General features: G+C 46.7%; 1 protein-coding gene across 3 annotated transcripts in view; it reads right to left on the reverse strand.

The window, feature by feature from the left end:
* The window catches only part of BIN1 (bridging integrator 1), a 100144-nt gene that overhangs the window by 18361 nt on the left and 61930 nt on the right, over positions 1-19853 (reverse strand). For all 3 annotated transcript variants that reach the window (XM_075152919.1, XM_075152920.1, XM_075152921.1), the window contains 4 exons: positions 15275-15360; positions 13360-13435; positions 11252-11334; positions 3530-3680 (listed from right to left, as the gene is read on the reverse strand). In XM_075152919.1, the coding sequence (XP_075009020.1) occupies positions 3530-3680; positions 11252-11334; positions 13360-13435; positions 15275-15360 (396 nt within the window). The remainder of the gene's footprint in view (positions 1-3529; positions 3681-11251; positions 11335-13359; positions 13436-15274; positions 15361-19853) is intronic.

Here is a 19853-nt window from a genome sequence, read left to right on the forward strand (position 1 = left end):
TAGTGCACTGGTTATCAGTGTACCGAAAGAAAGTTCTGAAGGAGCTCTTGATGGCATCTTACCACTTCTCAGCTTTAGGCAAGAACAATTCAAACTCCTGAGAAGCCATAACCTCTGTGGGTCCAACTCTGCTCTCAGTTTCACCAATGAGCATTGACACTAATGAAGTCGTGTTTCCCAAATGGACATCCCAGAGAACGCATAACAAAGTCTGACCCCGTAACTCTAACTCATCCTAATACTCACCATCATGCTAAAAGACTCAGCCTGACACTGCATTTACAACCCCGTGGGAAGCTGTGGTAGACCCTCCCTAGATCAACCCACCCACATCCTTTTCACATTTTCCTGTGCCCAAGGCTCAATGATCATTTCTAGATCAAATCAAATTTTAAGGAGCTGCTGCTGTGTTGGAACAAAGCAGCCATACAAGTTCCCAGCACCACAGCAACGCTCAGCAACGACAATGCTTTCCATTTACAGTGATGTTTTACAGTTACTTGGTCTTCTTATCATACCTAGGATCCCAAGGCAGCAAGACTCAGAGACCTGACAATAAGCACCCAGTATACCAGTGTCAGGCCCAGATCTGAAACACAGCAATCCCTAGCTCCTAGTCACACTCCTCCAGCATACAACTGAGCTCTACAAGGCATTTATTCAGATTGCTAAGGATATGCCCAGTTTTCTACCGGGTTAAACTACTTTAAGAGAGCGTGAGTGAGTATGTAAACACACATTTTCCACTGAATAGCTGGCTAGGGGAAATAACGGAAGTAGTGTGTTCAATTCCAGCTTTTCACTGTTTGCAGAAGGCGGTGCGTCCATATTCCTTTTCCCTTCCTGAAAAGCCCCTCCTTGCCAGTTGCAAGAAGGGACCAGAAATTTCAGGGAAAAGCTATTCTCAGAACAGAGCCACCATCTGCAGAAATGGGAGGCTCCAATTACAAACTCTAAAGTCAAAAAGATCCCGACTCTTCTGCTATTTATTTCTCTAAAATAGTCAGTCTCCTTTCTTCCAATGCATTAGTATCTTGGAGACCACCACTTCCACAGTGTCCAGCGTTTCCTCCAATAGCAGTCTAAAACATTTCAAAGACAACAGGATTGCATATTGATGTTGGGTTATACCTGGAAATTCATCAAGCATGAACAACTTTTCTGCCTAGAATAAAACAAATCCTTTAAAATTTTTCTGCTGACTTGGATCCCACAGAGCTTTACCTGTCTAAATTCAACACAGTTGCACTGATTTCAAAAGTGTCATTACAGTGTTTCAGTGGTGTAACTGAGAGCAAAAGTCTGACCTTTGAAATTTCACAGACCCCTGGAGTCCTGTGTCATCATCAAATTACTCAGTGCAGAGAGCTGATAGCAGTCGCTTCTTCCAAAAGACAAAAATAAGCTGTTTTTGAGAATGAAAGGACAGTAAAAGAGCTATTTTTCTGGCATAGGGAACAGTTCAAAATTTACTTAGTATTTATTTGGTCTCTCCTATTTTGCTGTCTTTCTCTCCACAGCCTTTGCTTATGGTTTGCATTAGTATTTCAGACAGGCAGAGGCCAGAGAATTGTGCTTGCTTGTTGCTCCATCCTCCCACAGAGGATGAGGCCCCTAGCCTCCCTAGGAGAACAAATCACTTACCCATAGGTCAAAAGTAATGACACCTGTGAAGATTTCAGTATTAAAGTCGAGCACTGTTGAGAGAGTAGACACTTGTGTTTTCCAGCTGGCTGGCAAGCTGACACACACTTAGTTTCTAGACTTTGTCCGTACAGACACCAGGCTTGGCTCCGAGTATGAAACCCCTGTCCTTGTCTTCCCTCCTTCTGGAGCCAGCTCCATCTCTTAGCACCGAGTACGAATATGGAGTGGAGCTCTTGTTCTTCGCTGTAGCGAGGCCTGCGAGTATGAATTAAATATAGACTGGGAAAGAGCTGCCAGGCGGTGGCAGCATCAGGTGCAAATACCATTTCAGTCTTGCCTGAGGTTCCAGCCAGGGCTGCACTGGAATATTCTGCTTGCTTGACAAGGGGTGCCTCCAGCCCCATTCCTGTGGGCAGGAAGGCAGCAAGTGAATGAGAAAGCACTTGCAGGCTGGCGAAAACAAGGCTTATGTGTGCTATTTGAAGAAAAGGGAAGAAGCCAAACTCAGCAAGACAAGTTCACAGGCAGGGTGAGTGAAGTCTGCAGTGAACAGCTCAATAAATCTGTATGATTTCTTGTTCCAAATTTCAATCAAGTTATAGCAATCTCTGAAAAACCAGGAAGGCAATTCTGGATGCACCATCCTCTCTCCCCCATACACATACCCTACTCCAAGGCCCTAGCCAGGACGGTGGCGAAGCCGCTCCAGGCTGTGCAGTGCTGAGCGGTGCAGAGACCCTGGAGAAGTCCTGAAAAGACACTGCCACACATCTCACAGGGCTGGAAAAGACTCTTTTGCCAATGTACAAACATCCCCTTTTTGTCCCTAGATAATCCTGAAATTCAAAAATGTAGTGGAGGGAAAAATATTGTGAGAGGCTATCCGGAAATAGGAGACAGCCTACACCACAGGCCAGGATTTGGAATCACACTGCTGCGTATGACAACAGCAAGGAAGATCCGGGTTGCACCCATCTCTTTTCAGAAGCAATAGGTTTTCTCTTACCAGTTTGGCCAGAACTCCTCTCAGCTTTAATTCTTCCTGGAAGACTGCTCCCTGGTCTCCCACTTACTGAAATGCAAGGATTGGCACCAGACATAAATTTGGCCTAGTTACTACTTTTCCCCCACTCAGCAATAGAGGGATGGGAAGAGGAAGTAAATGTTTTATTTTCCTTAAATCCTAAAGTAAAACATATCATATGATATGCTGAGTAGCAGCAGCTACATCTGCTATTTTAAACACACCACTGGGTATCTCCCGTGTAAGGAAAGGGCTAACAAAGGCCACATGGAAGGTATCAGACTCCATATAATGGACAGTCTTCTTCCTGGTAATCACCTAATTTCTTCATAGCATAAAAATATAATGCCTTTATAGTGTCTTCATTTTTAGCATAATATTTTATCTTGGGATTAAAGTAAAACATCATGCAAAGATGTTCTCCTTATCAATATTAAGCTTTTTTCTTTGAACCTTCCTCAGTTACGGAAGTTCTTGAGAAGAAACTGGACCATTGAATTCCACAGGTTAATTCAAATGTAAAGAACAAACTTCCTCGCCTAGCTACAACTCCATCCTCCCTGGATCTTCTTGGCCATCCTACCAGACAGCAAAACGTATTACTGGCCTTCCCCCTGTAGAGGCATTCAGAGACAGCTTAGTTCTTCCCTATATGATATAGACATGACCAATGAGCAGCTTGCTTTCTCAGGAACCTCTCAGGAACCAGTGAAGGAGAACAACCATCATACCATATTCTCTGTGCTCAGTAGCAGGAAGAGGTCCAAAAAAGCAACTGATGGATGTCTTTGACTCTTTGAAGCTTGTGCCATCAGTGGTCATACTGCAGAGACATGGTCAATGTCATGGGGACACTACCTGAGATGGTGACTTTGGGATGCTTGCCCCAGGCGCTTCCAAAGTGGACGGTTCCAGCTCATGGTTGACAGTCTTGGTCTCAGGGCTGGTGATGGGAGATCCATCTGGTGGAGGCGAGGGGCTTTTATTTGCTTTCGCTGGGGTGCTGTCACTGAAGGAAGTGGAGAGAGAAAGGGAGAGAGAGGGAAAGAGAAAGAGAGAGAACAGGAGTCTGAGCCAGACCTAGGAGGAGTTGTGCTAACCAGCACAGATCAGTGGCCTCCATTATCTCTTTGCTTCGCTGCCCAGACACATGTTGAAGACATTTGAAGCCTCTACAAGCTTCTAAGAAGCATCTTTGCTGAGTCACTCGCTGTTCAACACGCTGCAGCAGCATTACTGTGCAGCAGGCCACTCGCTAAATTCCTACTGCATGGATATACTTTGCCTCAGACACAGAAAAACAAAAACAAAAGGCATCCTTAATTCTGCTAGATTCCAATGTAAGTGCCTGACATTAAGTTCATAGTCTTTTAATACTGGGGAAGCAGATGGGGGAAGAGTTCTGTGCAGCTCATTTAGTTTTAAATTCTACAGGTAAGAGTTTTTCTGCATGGTGGTGTACTGACACCTGCATGGGTTATGACTATAGATTCGCAGCATCTGAACTAAGGCTGTAATCATAGAATATCATATTCTTCTATGTGGTACAAACTGGCTAAGGTGAAAGAGGGGCAAAGTAGCCAGAGGTTTCACAGATCATTCCAGACAGCAAAAAAACAGTGAGATTCTGGCTACTAATAAAGATTTCCCTATTATGGAAAGTCTCCCCAGCCTTCTTTTCAATTATGAAATCCTTCTGCCCTTGCCCTTCCAGTTGGTCCTTATTCCAGGGCTGTTTTTGACACACAGTCAAGAGGGATTCTTCAGGAAATTAAGATGGAAGGAGCATATACCAAAGGCATTTGTTGGTTCATAACTTGGCCAGATTTGGACAGATTTTTCAAAGGAATGGCAAGAGGCACACGCCTTTCCCTAAGGGCATGCCCTGGCCAAGTGTCAAGTCTGTGCTTCAAAGCACAGAATCATGAGAGATTTAGTAAAAAGTTGGTTACCAGAGAATTTCAACAGGGATAAAGGTAAAACCATTTTCCCAGCCTAATTCTCAGGAACAGCTGAATCATCTTGGCTGAAATTCAGCTGCCCAAAAAGCAACTAATCAGTTTACCTCAAGTCATGCAGAAGCACAGACACTGGTAGAGGATATTTTAGCAGAAGTGGTTACAGTTTGGCAAAATCATACACAGCTGAAAACAGAATATTACAGAATATTGCTAAAGGGCTGTGCAACCTCATCTACAGGGAGTGATATTTGCCTCCACGTATAAAGTTGCAGTTCTTGCAAAGCTAAAGGCCTTGGGAGAAGGCTGAAAAGAACAGATCCTTCCCTACAACTTGAAACAATAAATCCTGGCATAGAGCCAGGACTAGAGCAATGCAGACGTGATTCTGCAGGGACATCAAGTCGATTATTTCTTTGCTCTGTCCCAGGAGAGCCTAGAGCTCCAGACATGTACACGCACTCACACTGGATGCCCGAGGTGTGGTGATCATTGGCTAACACGGGTGATGGCCTCATTCCTAAACACTCACTAGTAGGGGGACAGCAAGAGGAGGAAGGGACAGCAAGGTATTTCAACAAGCCTCCCCTTCCAAGCAAGCGTCTCCCCCTGCTCAGCATTCCAGTTTTCAAGCTCCCCATCCCATTCCCTCTTCATTCACTTTGTCCTCACCCATTCCCCCCTTTTTCTCCCCATATCCACACCCCACACGCACATTTCCCCACAAAGCGCTTGTTCTCAGGTCCGCATGCAGGTCAGATGTTTCCAATGACACCGATGCCAGCAGCACACCAACACGATGCAACAAACCCAATGACGTTCTCTGCCAGCAGCTCTCAACCAGGGGCACACATACCAAGGGAAAAAAGAGGGAAAGGAAGAGGAAAAAGGGAAGAGGAGGGACTAAAGAACATGTATGCCAACCCTCCAAGCTCTTCAGTTTGACTGGATATGCCTACAGTGTCCTTCCTCAGAGGTCCCCAGAAATCACTTCGAAACAGTGGGTTGTGTGAAGGATTTTGCAAAATTGATAAGGTTGTGCTACAGATTAAAAGAAGTAATGGTTGGAGGGTGAAGGTAAGGAAGTTCTGCTCTAAATGGGATTCACCAGGAAACAGCAGAAAATGACAGAAAATGTCCTCTGATGCTAGAGTTGGGAAAAAAAAAATACATGTTACCTTCCCTAGAGTTGAAAGCACTTTGGAGAAGATGGGGGACACAGTGATCTACAGCTAGGCTGCCAGGACTCCTCAAATGCCCAGACTACACTGGGAATATTGGGACTACTGGGTATGAGCTGGCCTACCAACACAAGGGTAGACTTTTCCTTCTAGGGACCCGAAGAGTCCCGGTGAGAAAGGAGTTCAGGCTTACTTTCTGAAGGCCACAAACCAGCTTTTTAGTGCCTTATTTCTGGTGTGTGGTAGTGACTTAATTTGGAGATATACATGCGACGCAGCCCAGTTTCTTCCCCTCATCCTACAACGGCTGAGAGGGCCCCGCACTAAAGCCTTCATTAAGTCACTACTATTTACAGCTTGTTTGATGTGCTGGCTGATCCCCCTAGGAAAATGCCAGTGCTAATTTTGGCTGAGCCTTTTCCAGCCCCCCGAGCGGCACCTTCATTCCTGCACTTGCTGCTTTGCACACATTTAGCTAGTGCAGCCAGCATCGAGGGAGCTTGTCACCAGGATCCTCTGTCCTTCATGGGTCCCCAGGGAGCACACAGAGCAAAGTTCTGTCTCCAAACTGACTGCTTGCTCCAAGAAACACAGAGAAAAGCAAGAGTGTGGGGACTGTCCCCGCTAACCAAACATGAGTACCACAGTAAAAGAAGTCAAAAAACCAAGGTCATTGCTCTCTCTATTTCCTTCCCATGAGCAATTGGGAAGTGATGCCAAATCCAGGAATATCAGGCAGGGAAGGGAAGGGGGTGTCAACTTTCTTCTGCAAATAGAGAGCTGGGAACAGGGTCTAATGCAGTTACCGCAGCTGAAGGAAAAGCCAAAATCCCCCAGCCTCTTTTAGTGCTGCTGAGCTCCCAGACCCCTCATGGGTCTGCCTCATCTGTTCTGAAAGAGCAGAGTAACATCTGCAGATGGGGTTCCCATGTGGTTGTAACAATCCTACATTAGAGGACGAAATGTACTTTCCAATATAGTAAAAACAGACCAGTCACCTCCTGTCAGGTTCTCAAGTTAAGGAGAAAAAAAGGTTGGTATCTCAGCTAAGGCTCAGACAGGACCTTTTAGCCAAAAGTAATTTATCTTTTAGCACCAAAGCAGGCTGGAGAATTATTTAAAAAAAAAAAACAACAGGGGGCAGGAGAAAGGAGGAAAAAGCACCTACATACCCAAACATATGGTGGCACAAATATACGTTCTTGCTGCTGATCAAAGAGTGACCGAGTCCCAGACCATCCTTCCCTGCACCAGGGGTTGCACATTTCTCTGTGACCCCAGCAGCTGCTCTGACAGCAGAAACCCCCGCACAGCCCAACTGCTGGGCCAGTTGGGCTTTATCAGGGCAGAGCAGGAGGACGTTGTGGCTAGAGCTCATCGATATGAGATTTACTAGTGCTCCCTCTGCTGTAGCATCTGTCCATTCTCAGTGACTGGAAATATTAGACCTCCTGCCTGGTGCAGGTACAACACTGGTCCAACCAAGGACCAGAGACAGACATCCAGAAAAGTACTCCTGTGAATCCTTCTTTTCCTACAGAAAACCTCAGAATAGTAACAACACAAGACATACCTTCACTACTTTTCATTTGAGGATATAAAATCAAGATTTGCCCATCAGCTTCCCTGTGAAATTACCATTCTCCACCCTCCAACCTCCCACTTTACAAAGGATGCATAGCAGAGACAAAGAGAAGGGTTGTGTGACTTGCCCTAGTCAGTGGGAAGTCAGGATCAGAAAGAATCCCAATCCACCAGCAGTTGCTTTTATTGCTGGCAGGACATCATCTTGAAAATTAATTATAATTTTTTTTCTTCCTATAAGGACCCCATGGAGGGAGTACCAACACAAAGACTAAGAAAAACAAAAATTAGAGGAAGTTTCCATGTCATTGTGCAGCAATTCCCACTTTGCTCCAGAGCATGTTCTTGTCAGAGTCCTTGACCTTGGCTACGGTAACTCTAGGCATTGTAGTAATCCAGTTATTTAATGCCATCACTGTCTTGAAAGGCAAGATGCTCGACATTAGTCTTTATACAAGACAACAGGCTTCCATTTCCTTCAGCTCTGCACAAAATTTTAAATGGATGGAGCAAGATAGTGAGGATCCTCGAGAACACAGCAAGTAAGGAGCAAAGCTGGAAGCATCCTTCTCCCACCTCATTATCCTCGCAACTGCAATAGGTAGATAGGACAGGACTTCTGAGTGTGAAAGACCTGGTCCTCCCTGGCCAGGCAGGGAATGAGAATGCAGCATTTCAGACCTGTTCAAAAGGGCAAGCCCCACTAGGTAAAACTAGAAGTTGTTAATCACCAAAATTGCCCATACTTCCCATGGAAAACCCAGCACCGCGCTTTCAGTCACACAAAAACAACTGAACAGACAATGCTTGAGCTTTCACGCTGCCTTCTTAGGTAGGAAAAGAAGCAAGGATTCAAACCAGGCACACAAGCAGTTAATGGGATTATCCAGACACAGAGAGATATCAGCAGGACCCAGCAGGCCATGAACACATCATATCATGCAAAGGACCCCTCTCCCATCACAGGGTTAACATGTGCCAGGCTGTTAGAGTCCAGCAACAGCCTCTCCAGCTTTAGGAACTAAATCAAACACGTATCGAAATGCTGCTCTCTGTACCAGTACCTGCTCATCTTTTTCCTCAGCCTGGCGAACAGTTTAGTTTTCTTTCTGTTGAGGATGGCACGCAAATCATTTCCGTTATAGGATGGCACAGTCAAACCAGGGAGGAAAAGTTAAGCTTCCGAGCACCCATTCACTTGGTGCCACAAAACTCACTGTAATCAAAATGACAAGATCTCCTCTCTCTCTCACACGCGCACACACACACACACACAAACACATATACACTTCCCTTGGTTCCTAGAAAGCTGTGGCCTGGTTTGGAGAGAGTAGGAGAGGGCTTTTTGTGCCTGCCAAAGATCTACATATATGTGAGCAAACTAGTGTTTTCCCTGCTCTTTGGAATATGGGGCCAGGGTGCACATGGAGAAGAAGAAAAAGGAAACTGTATAGACTAGCAGAGAACTGTAAATGTCCTTTTTTCACAGGTAATCACAGCTCTCACTCTCCCCTGTAAACATTGGTACACAAGAAACAAGCTTCCCATTTTCCTTTACTTTTGCGATCTGTGCGCAGTCTTATACGTGGAACCTAATCAGCAGCTTTCCTACTATGTCTTTTTCCAGTTTGTCCCATCATACTAGGATAACGCTACAGATCTCCTAGATCTTCCAGGCATCTGAGCCCTGAAGGTTCAAACTCTTTCAGAAACAAATCCCAAACATATGTCTAAGATTCCCAGAAATACATCAGCTGCTCTGTGCTACTGTGCTACACAGCCAGCATCGGATTCATCAACCACAGTAATATTTCTGCAGGGCCTTGCATGAATGCCATAATGATGTGCACAGATAATTGCCTATCTTCTCACACCTCCTCATTCATTTCCTGCCATTGTATCCATCTCCAATCCCCTTCCCAGTAGAGAAGGGTTAGGGAAGCATCTGCTCCTACTGCAGACCACAATAAGCAATCAGTGAGGGCTATTTCCTCCTGCACACTCTCGCTCCAGCCCTGCACCACAATGAGAGGCCAGATGTGCAAGAGAGACAGAAGTGCCTCACAGCATTTCCTGGTCACTGCAAAACATATTTACTACCCTAGCAAACCTTTGCTACATCCTCCAACACCCTGCTCCACTGTGCTCAGAAGGAAGAGAGTCCCTCTGGGGCAGGTCTGGCATCTCAGCCAAGATGCAGGGAGTAAGTGATGAAGCAACAGCACTCAGATTGCTACCCGCACAGGGACCTCTGTGTCGTGCACTCGTTTTCGGTTTTTAGGGCCATGTGGTCCCATCGCCAGCCAAAGAGCACAGAACTGCAGCTGAGACACCCATTACAGCCCCAGATGAAGCTAGCAGTTTGTGGGCATGGGAATCATGAGGACAGGTAATTTATTCATTGAAAGTTCTTTCAAGCCAGAAACTTCATGCCAAAACAACAACAAACATGTTTGGGCCAGGCTGCCACTACAGCCTGCAATCACTTCCTTGAGGAAGAAAGGAAGGAGGAGAAAAGGCGCTGGACAAAGCAATGGCTACAGCCTTCATCTGTCCTGTTACCTCATCCTCTTCCAAGAAGCCTGGAGGAAGCTGCTACTATCAGAGACAATACAGCACATGGCAGCAAGAGGATGGGCACCACGGCCTCCTCACAAGGCTTCAGTTTTTTTGGGTTGTGATGACCACCAGACACCACATGCTAACTTGGGAAGAAGACATTATCTTCACAAAAAGCATTCCTACCAGCATCTTGGGAATTTGGTGTTAGCAATCCAAAATTCAGGGGCCAAATTCAACTCAAACATCCTCTTTCTTTAGAGCTGGCAAACACCACACACATTGCTGGAACAAGACACGCGAGTCGCCTATGCACGACTGCAATAGGAGGTTAAACTGGGAGGAGAGACAAGGGAGCACAGAGGTCTCAACAGCTGATCTAGCCTCTCCGAATCAATGCACTCAGACCGCAGCTTGCCCTTACTTCATGCTGACTTCACCTCCTCCCTCCATCAATACACCAATTGAGGACTTGAGCTCTGCTCCTGCTCACCCGGCATGTGGGATTAGCAGCAGCTGGAAGCCAGAGCCCGACACTGTTTCATCACTCACGCATTTGGATGGGAGCCAGCCAGCCTCATCCAGAGCCTGACCTCTCCCTCCCCTCTCAGTGCTAAAGAATGTGCAGACTTGCACTTAACCATACAGGACTGGACCCAGCTGAGGAAAGAAAACTAAAGGCCTGGAGGACACTCGCTCCTCGCACACGTGCAAATTGGAAGTGCTCTGAGGCCTCATACTAGTGAGGCTGCAACTACTGCCACAACACACACAGAGGAGATGCACCTCAGCTGGGTACACAGGAGGGGCGTAAGGCTTTGGCAAACAGGTGGTTCCAAGTTTGGAGGGCCAAAGAGGAGGCTGGGGAAACAAACGGGCTCTTGGTGCTCAAGCTCACAAGCTGCAGGTACATGGTGGAAGCTTTTGAGGGAAAGAACAGGACAGGTGCTGGGCAGCTGGACCCAGAAGGAAGGGCAGCTCAGTATCACATGTCGGTGCACAGAATTCAACTTTAAAAAAGCAGAGCTGAGAGTCAGTTGCCTAAATATCAGCACCTAGTGACAGTTTAGGCCTCCAGATGCTATTCTAGAAAGGTAAGAGAGATTGCATTGGGTCACCCAGCCCCAAGCGCAATCTTGGACACGCTCTAGGGAGTCTCAGGAGGGCACTGGCTGGCTATATGCAGGTAGTCAAATCACTCCCCAGCTGACTACATGGAGGTTTCAATAGTCCTGGTAGAGACATCCCCGTCCCTCCTCCCCTGCTGAGGGAAAGACACTACTCCCACAGTTACTGACCTGGGCTGTGCTTTAACGGGGAAGGCATTGCCTGAGTACTGCTTGTCTAGACCCAGCAGGACATCATGGAGGTTTTGGTTCAACTGCAAAATACAAAAACAAAAGAAAGAAAAAGAATGAGAAAAGAGCCCAAGTGCCAGAAGAGAGCCTGGGCTGGCCTGCACAGGCCAACCAAACACAGGCTTGTGCCCGGACATGTGTGCACGCTCAGCTATCCCAAGAGAGGACAGCCCTACATCTGCTTCCACTTCTCCGTGGGGTATGAAATGCTAGAGCGCTCAAACTGTTGAAGAGCTGCTGGCGCCTCGTGGGAATGTTCTGTCTCCCTTACACATCATCCTCTTTGCTTCTTTACCACCTGCCCCCACCGGTGTGCTGCCAGGTACCATTGCAGAAGCAGGCAGAGTGTTTACCTAAGGGCCTATGTGCTAGGTCTGAAGCTTCACTCTGGATTTGTAGCCAAAGCTGTTCCTCAGACCTGCTTATAAAGCTTGGGATACGGCCATTTCAACTGTGGAGCTCAAAGGCTGTTGACTTCCAGTCAACAGCAAGCCTTGACTTCACAGGCTGCCTGGGCCGTCTAGGTTTGGGCAGGACCTGGATATCTTTGCAGAAATGCAATCTCAGGGGTTAAACTCTCCCTGGCACCAAAGGCTGCAATATTCACTCCAGACACTCCTATTCTGAAACAGCCAATTCATAAACAAGATGAGATGCCAGATTTATCATTGGTAGGAGGAGGGATCCAATGCAATCAATGTTGGAGGCATCGTGCCGGCAACACCAGCAGTTAATTGGATGCTATAGCAGTAATAAGAAACAGATGGTTCTTATGGAACAAAGCAAAAGCTCTGCTTTCGTACAAAACTCCTCAGGAAAGAAAAATCCAAGACATGATACAAGAAAAGAATTCCTGTCTAACAAGCATCTTTCCCATGTTTTGCTGAATGTAAGTTAACAGCAACAAACGGATAATTATAACAATCCTCCCTATTCTTAACGATCAGTTCATCCCTCAGTGGAGAAGAGCAGGCTATTAATTGGAAGGGTCCCCATGAAATGTCAGCAGGGCTCAAAACTGATGCATTACACCAAGGCAGAGGGCCCCTCACTGCTGGGAATTGAAGGACTATAATGTTGCTTGTTGCTTAGCGGCTGTCTTGTTGTCAGGATGACATTGGGGAGGAGAGGGAATACAAGAGTTTTCCAGCTGGGCTCTCAGTCGCTCATCAAGATTAGTGCAACGCTTACAGAGGACGTGCAACTCTTAGGAGCAGCGTACAGACCTAAGGAATTCAAGACTTCTCTAGCTTTTAAGTGAAAGAACAAGAACATATTTGTAAATGGGGGGCAATGGGGGGCTTTCCCACAGACTGTTTCTGAGGTCTCTGCTGGACGCTGGCACACAGCACCAGGATCCAGCCTGCCGCTACCAGGTTACAACACTGCTTACTGCTGTCATTGCCAACTGGTGGCCAACTGGTAGCCCATGCAAGGGTCATGCTCAGCACTCAAATGGGAGGCACTTCTTTTGGGTCACAGGATGGGAAAGAAGCCAAAGCAGAGAGGTACTGCTGGGAAGTGCCTTCTTGAGGGACCAGACTGAGGTGGGTTTCAGTCTTCAGCTGACTTGCAGATTGGCAGATTCCCTCCTGTTTTAAACCCCACAGCTAGATAGATGAGGGTTCACGGCAAATAGCTGCCAGGCATTAGAGGAGGAGGCAAATAGATACCAGGCTGAGAGTGCCCAAGTTATAGGTTATAGATCCATAATGTAGACGAACTAAAAAAGGCAGCAAGAGATAGGCCTGAAAGTGGCTTCCTTTCCCTCTGTGGATCTGCAAACGAGCCCTGCCAAGTGACACAAACTCCGCACTGCTGTATGGCCCTGTGGTCTCTTCCCTGTGCTCTATCCCTTTACATTACTATCTCAGACAGCCTTTCTCCCAAGTGGCTCAGAAAAAACTAAGGGTTAACATTTTCCTCTGATGTAGGGCAAATGCTCTGTTTTCTCCAGCCGTTTTTTTCAGAGTTTCTTTTTTTTTTTTTTTTTTTTAGTAACAGTGAGGAGAAGGTGTATTAGTAGGATAAGCTGTTAGTTGCCTTACCTTGCTCATTTCTTTATGGAAGTTCTCTTCTAGGCCTGCTATACTCTGGAATGTGTTGACGTAAAAACCAACACGACTGTCAAATGAAGAATGAGATAGAAGAACTTAATGGACACAATGCTCTCCCAAAAACTTTCAATTCTGCCCCTTCTGCTACCTCCCACCCATCATTCCCATTCAAACTCAACTCTTTCAGGTCTGGTACACGCTGGAAGAGAAGGGCAGCAGAGAAGCGGGAAGGGGATGATGGAGCAAAGGCCAGGTATGGGGCAAACATGTCCAAGGTGAGGAGGAGGCCAGGTGGGATAGGATCCAAATTTGTGCTGGCTAAAAGGAGAGGGAGGTGCAGGGCCGGGGGGAAAGAAAGGAAAAAAAAAGGAAGAAGAAAAATAGAGAGCCAGTGGTAGGGTGATGGAAAGGAAAAGGATAGAGGCTGTGACACAGCTGGAGTGTGGGGAGAGCTGGGGGAATTGGCAGGAGGACAGATATTAATTCACTCTGAAGTCCCTCAGCACCAGGGGAAGCAAAAAAGCATGAACTGTTTGCTCCAGGAGCAGAAGAGTAAGAAAGCACAGGACAAGCACAGGGAGCAACAGGAAAGCAGAAGGATCAGCTGGATAGCAGGAGCCTGTGAACAACCTGTGGCACCTTAAAATCCCCAGCAGCTGCCTGCCGCCCTCCTTCCTCTAGCCAGCCTGCCAGCTGCCAACAGAGTGCTGTACCAGCACCCAGCTGGAGCAGCCACAGCAGGAGGGAGATGCTCTCTAAGGCCAGCAGCATCACCGTTCTGTACATAGGACCACCCAGATGCTTGTATCCCTCCCAGCTCCTTCTTCAGGCAGGCCCGCATGCTGCTTTGAGCAAAGAGTCGTGACCCAGGCACTCCCCAGAAAAGGGGAGTGAAGGCAGACATCAGCACTCTGCCTTCCCGCCCTGCTGCCGCCCACTCTCTCCATCCCCCACAGACCAGCATTGCCAACCCAGACGTAATCACTGCATTTAAAAATAAGAAACTGGGACACTCCTAGGAGGATTTTGCCTGCTTTCCACTGTGCCCTCCCCATACATCAGTTTCTGCTGCCCTTCAGTTCATCCTCCAAGCTAAATGTTGCTCTGTTTCTTTCTCTTCCCTTTTCATCACCATAATCACTGGTATGGCAAATCTAAGTCTTCCTATTGTCTCAGCCCATTTTCCTCTGCCCAGGCTGTGTTTTGTTAAATAGAGCACAACAGGACGGTTATAACCACTAGTTCCTCACCGAGACCTGTGTCACATAGCCAGGAGCACATTTAGGGGCAAGAGAAGGCAGCCACACCAGGATCCTTCCCTCCTCTTTGTTCACCCAACTGCCCAAACCTGAAAGTGGAATCCAAAGCAGAGCAACCTATCATCTCATCCTCCTTGTGTTAAACCTGCTGCTTCACTAGGTGCTCATAAGCTTGCATGGCAAGACACAGGGATCCAGGCATCACTTCTTGGCTTTGTCCAACCCCAGTGACTGTATAAACCCCTCTGACATCTCATCTTCCCTTAATCAGTCAGCTGACATACCCACTCAGCTACAGATGTTCCTTCCAGCTAGCCAGCTCCACACCCAAAATGTTAGTGACCCAGCCTGCTCTGCCTGCAGAAGCTGGGCCATTGCCCAGGAAAGTTGGGCAGAGTTGGTGGGGCAAAGGGATTAATCAGACAAAGCATAGAAACACTTTGTGGTAAAATTGAGTTTTTCATCAGGATCATGAAGCAAAGCACAGAAAGCCCAGGGTGAACCTGGCTGCGGGGAATCCTAGGACAGACTGAGATGATCCAGAAAGCAATACCAGACACTCAACCCAAGCTAAGGAGAACAGTGATACAAGAGCTTGGGTCTTTGCTTCCTTCCAACCAGCCCTTGGGAAAACTCCCAGCACTCACCTATTCCATAATGAAGGCAGCTCCTCCTGCAGATCAACGTTCATCTCCTCAAACACCTTCTGAGCCTTCACTAACTCTTCTTCAGCCTTAATAACAGAGAAGGGAAATTGTCAACTCCAGCGCAGACAAGTACCCTGCAGGGCTGGGACAACTGTGACTCTTTTGACTTCCCTGGGAGACCAGGCAAAATTCTGGCATGGGGTAATCCCCATCCCAAATGAGTCTCCCAGGAACCAGGGTTCCATCACAAGTGACCTGATGCCCCTTCAGCTTGCATGTGTTACTCTCAGGTTTTCTCTCAATAGATTTCCCTGTTTGGATACTCAGTAATTCAAACATCCATTAATGTGTTTTAAGTTCTATAAATTTCCCTGGCTTCAAAAACTGAATGGAGCTGGTCAGGCGGTTCAGCCTCCAGCTTGGATACAGATGAAGATAATAGTGGTCCCTGTCCCTTGTCAGGTCTCTCAAAGAGTTGAAATCCATCCCAAATGGCGTCCTCCCTCGTGGGGACCCTCTCTGTTTGGGTAAGGTCATGCCAAAGCCCCATCTCTTCTGAGGAAGGGAGGAGGTCTGCATCCTTGGCTGATACAGGGCTCTCACAAAGCTGACTGGAGAAGCAAGGAAGGGTATGCAAAGCATGAGCTGTGCCAGCAGGAGGCCAGGCTGGAGTGCTTGAGCTGCAGGTCTTGGTTTCAGAGGTCTTGCATACTCTCATCGGTGAGAATCTCATACAAGAGCAATCCCTGGCTGGCTGTTGGCCACCAACACCAAAGGCAATATGCCTTGTACAGGACCCCTTTTTTCCCAGTTCAGAGTTTAAATTTGATCTGTTCATTTGACCTAGACACTGACAGACCCCAACACTGATAGACGAATTCTGCCAGGTTTCAGTGGCAAAAAGGATGATCTTGGTTTCTGTTGCAGACAGCAGACACCAACAACAGGCACATTCCCATATTTGTCCTAGGTACAGGACCTCTTCCTCTTTTCAGTGCCCTGACTTAAAATTCAAAGCTTGCTAATTAAAATGTTTCTATTCTGTAATTTGCAACAGCACAGCATTCTCCCATAACCCAGTGGGATGCAGGATGGCACATCCCTGCATGAGCAACCTGACGACACACCTTAACAGGAAGGTCAGCACAGGTGCCTACTTATATGTGTGACAACAGCAGGAATGTCACAACGCCACAGGGTTCTGCAAAGAGCCCGCAAGCCACTGGGGAACTGGATCTCTCTATGAGCCTGCAAGTTAAGATTCCTACCCCTTCTACGAAATGAAGTTTTATCTTCTTTGTGCCAGCTTAATTAAAGAAATCCAGCTTACTGCTCCTTAGTGACAGCTATATGCAAAGATAGGATTGATGGGAGAAAGGACTTAATACTTTGCAGTTCAAGGGTCCTGTTCCTCAGTGTGTTATGTAGGATCCTTACACTCTCCATTTCTCTCCTGATTTATGAGCAAATTGCAGAAGCTCCTACTTTCCAGCTAGCTCCATCTTTCAGAGGGTCGCTCATTGCTGCCAAAGGCAAGGCTAAGACTTTATACTCATGATCAGAAGAGAAAGTTTCCCCCAGAAAAAGACACAACTGGGAGGTATTTAAAAGTTAAGCAGACCTTGTGAGGAACAGGCAGGGGGACAAGGGGCCATGATGCTTTCACCCAGAAACCCCTGCATTTCACTGCTGCACTCACTGAAAAACCCAACATTTCGAGAGAGTTTGCACAAAACAAACAAAAAGCCCATTTAAACAGAGATACAGTTTATGCTGGATCAGAGACAATGATCACAAAGACTCATTCTGCCTTAAAATCTCTCTATAAATGAATGTTTCTAATGTAACCATTTTAAAGGGAGAAGAAAAATCCCAGTCCATCCTTTAGCTTTTTCTTATTCTAATTTCCAAACTAGGCTGGAACCAGAATCAACCCAGGACATGGGATAGCTGGGAGATGAGGCACCATTGAATGCTGTTAGTTTTTCAGATACGGTGAATATTAATAACAGTCTTTCCCTCTCTCGTTTACCTGTTCAGAAGGTCAAAGAACCTAGAAAGCAACGTGTGAATATTGTGACATCCCGAGGCAAAGGCAAAATCAGCAACAGGCAACGTTCACTCTAGAGTAGCTGTAGGAATCAGGGATCCACCTAGTGCCTGCGGCTCAGCTAGTGCTCTCAGTCCCAGGTATAGCACTGAGTTAGTTGTTCATTCCTTAGTCAGCCCATGGGTCTTCTCACCAGCGGGATTTATTTTGCTTGGAAGCAGGGGTCCTGATACTGGATAGCCCTGACTGCTTCCAGCCAGAGCCGAAGACAGACATCAACTCGGTCATGGGGCCTGCTAGAAGAAAAGACAGCTCACGCAGTATGGTGGGGAAAGGAGGAAAGACATAGGTTTCAGGGGCATAGTCCATTGCCACCATATCTGTGCACTTTCTATTTCAGCTGTCGTCCTTGCCAACCTGATGGAGAACTGAGGCAGAAGGACGTAGTGCCCAGGTGCATGAAACGATCTCAGAAAATTCTTCCTCTCCTCTTCCTGCCTGAAAGGGGGAAGGTTTGAGCAGGAGCTGGACAACACAAATGCTTTCCTGACCTTCCCCCTAGCCAAGGCTCAGAGTGCCAAGCACAACCAGTTCAGTTGTGACAGGGGGTGGTTTTCCCCCATTAGGTTTCCTACCATCATGCACCCCAGCACTCATGAGTGTCTGGCAATACCCAGCCTGGTGCTTTCAGGCAATCTGGTGACCACTTCTCTTCAAACGCTACGCTGTGAACTGTGGTAATTACGCACTGCTCAGTAAGTAGTTTAGACATCCATGAGGCAGGGGTAGGGAGGAGAGCTGGGCGCCCCACCCCAGGCCCGAGCCCCCACCCCAGACCTGCCTCTCAGAAGGACAGCACAGCCCGGGACTCCACTTGCTGTAGGCTTTCTCCTACAGACAGAGACATCGTTCTGTTATCACTGCAGCACCAAGGACGTTGCTTTTTAGTCTGTATTCAGCATTTCAGATGAGCTTAGCAAAAAGGCAAGAATTTGCTGTTCTAAGCCATTTTCCCTTTTGTTTCAAAAAGCGCAGTCACCAAAATTTGTAACTGAGAGTGTGCAATAGCAACCCCCCCAGGAGACTTTACAGAAAACACTCACTGTATTGTTTTTGTTAGTATCTGCTAAAGGCCTAAAGAGCCAGCAGTTTGCACGCTGGAGGGAAGGACTTGGTTTTACAGTAAAAATAATAGGTCTTGCTGACCCCATTTTTGCTTGGGGGTTGTAAAATTATCAGGCAAGAAGAGACAGCAACACAGCTGCTGGTAAGGGGAAGGACTTTTTTTTTTTTAGGCTTAACATTCTGAAACTCTTCAATAAATGCAGTGTCATCAGCCTTCCCGCTTTTATCAAGAGCTTAATGAGATTTAGGGTTGTCAGTAACACCTTCAGTCTTGAAGTCATGCAAATATAAAAACTGAAGCCTTTTTTTTTTTCTGTCTGCTCATGTTTGTGAAGAAAAGCTGGAAATCCTACAGGTTCAGAATACAAACTAATCTTCTTTCTTGAGATTTTTTTTGTTAGTCAAAATAAAAATTAAAAAAAAAACAACAAAGACTCGCACAAGTAGAAACAAAAAATTAAGGTTGGCAATAGTATTATTTAGTTCAAGAATGAAAGAGGAAAAACTTAAAGGAGGACTTAACTTGATTTGAAAATATCTGGGTGACTGAAAATGTTAACGTCACTTCGCAGAAGCAACACAGCGGGTGGAAAGATTACATACCCCCTCGTCACCTGCTTTAGGGCAAAGTCACCCAATACAGTGAAATTACCGATCGACTCTCGGTAGCCTGTCTAAAATCAGAGTGCAGTGGATGAGGGAGCACTTGTAGGTAGCTTCTCTAGGCAATCTGTAGGCAGTGGTATTACTCCCAGTCACCCCAGCCAACCTGAGAAGAGGGAAAATGCCCAAGAGCTGATTTATTTGTGGCTTGAGAAACTTCCCATACCTGCTTTCTAGTCCTCCAGAAATACCACCAGCCAAACAGACCAGTTGAGAACCGCAACCACGCAGACCGTTCCCAGCACGGCGAAGGCACAGGAAAAGCCCCCGGAGGCCTGCCAGATGTCCTTCTCCCTTCAATCACGAATGAATACATATTTCGTTCCTTTGCTACGCATCTTAAGCAGGAATGCTAACAGCTGTTCTTTCCCCAGGCTTTATTGATGTGGTAATCTAGTCTTTTCCCTGATCTGCAGTCATAAACTGACTGTGAAAAACCCAGGTGCTTTATAAGATGAGAGCGATTTAGTGTTTCTGAACTGCAATTCATTCACTGACAAGGAATGTGAAAATGTAGGAGCATTTGAATGAGAACAGATGACCTCAGCAGGAACTTGTGAGCAGGTAACTGGTGCTCTCCCAGTCTGGGTAATGATTTACTATCCCTTGCCCATTGAAAGCCTTTTCTTCTCAACTGACAAAACAGTGTCAGTGTCAGCTCCCTCTTATCCTTTAAGGAGCTCCGAGGTAAAAATACCAAGGGAGATTTCATCAGGAAGCCACACTTCTATGCAAGAGGGA

This window comes from Calonectris borealis, chromosome 6, assembly GCF_964195595.1.
Source record: "Calonectris borealis chromosome 6, bCalBor7.hap1.2, whole genome shotgun sequence".
Lineage (NCBI taxonomy): Eukaryota > Metazoa > Chordata > Aves > Procellariiformes > Procellariidae > Calonectris > Calonectris borealis.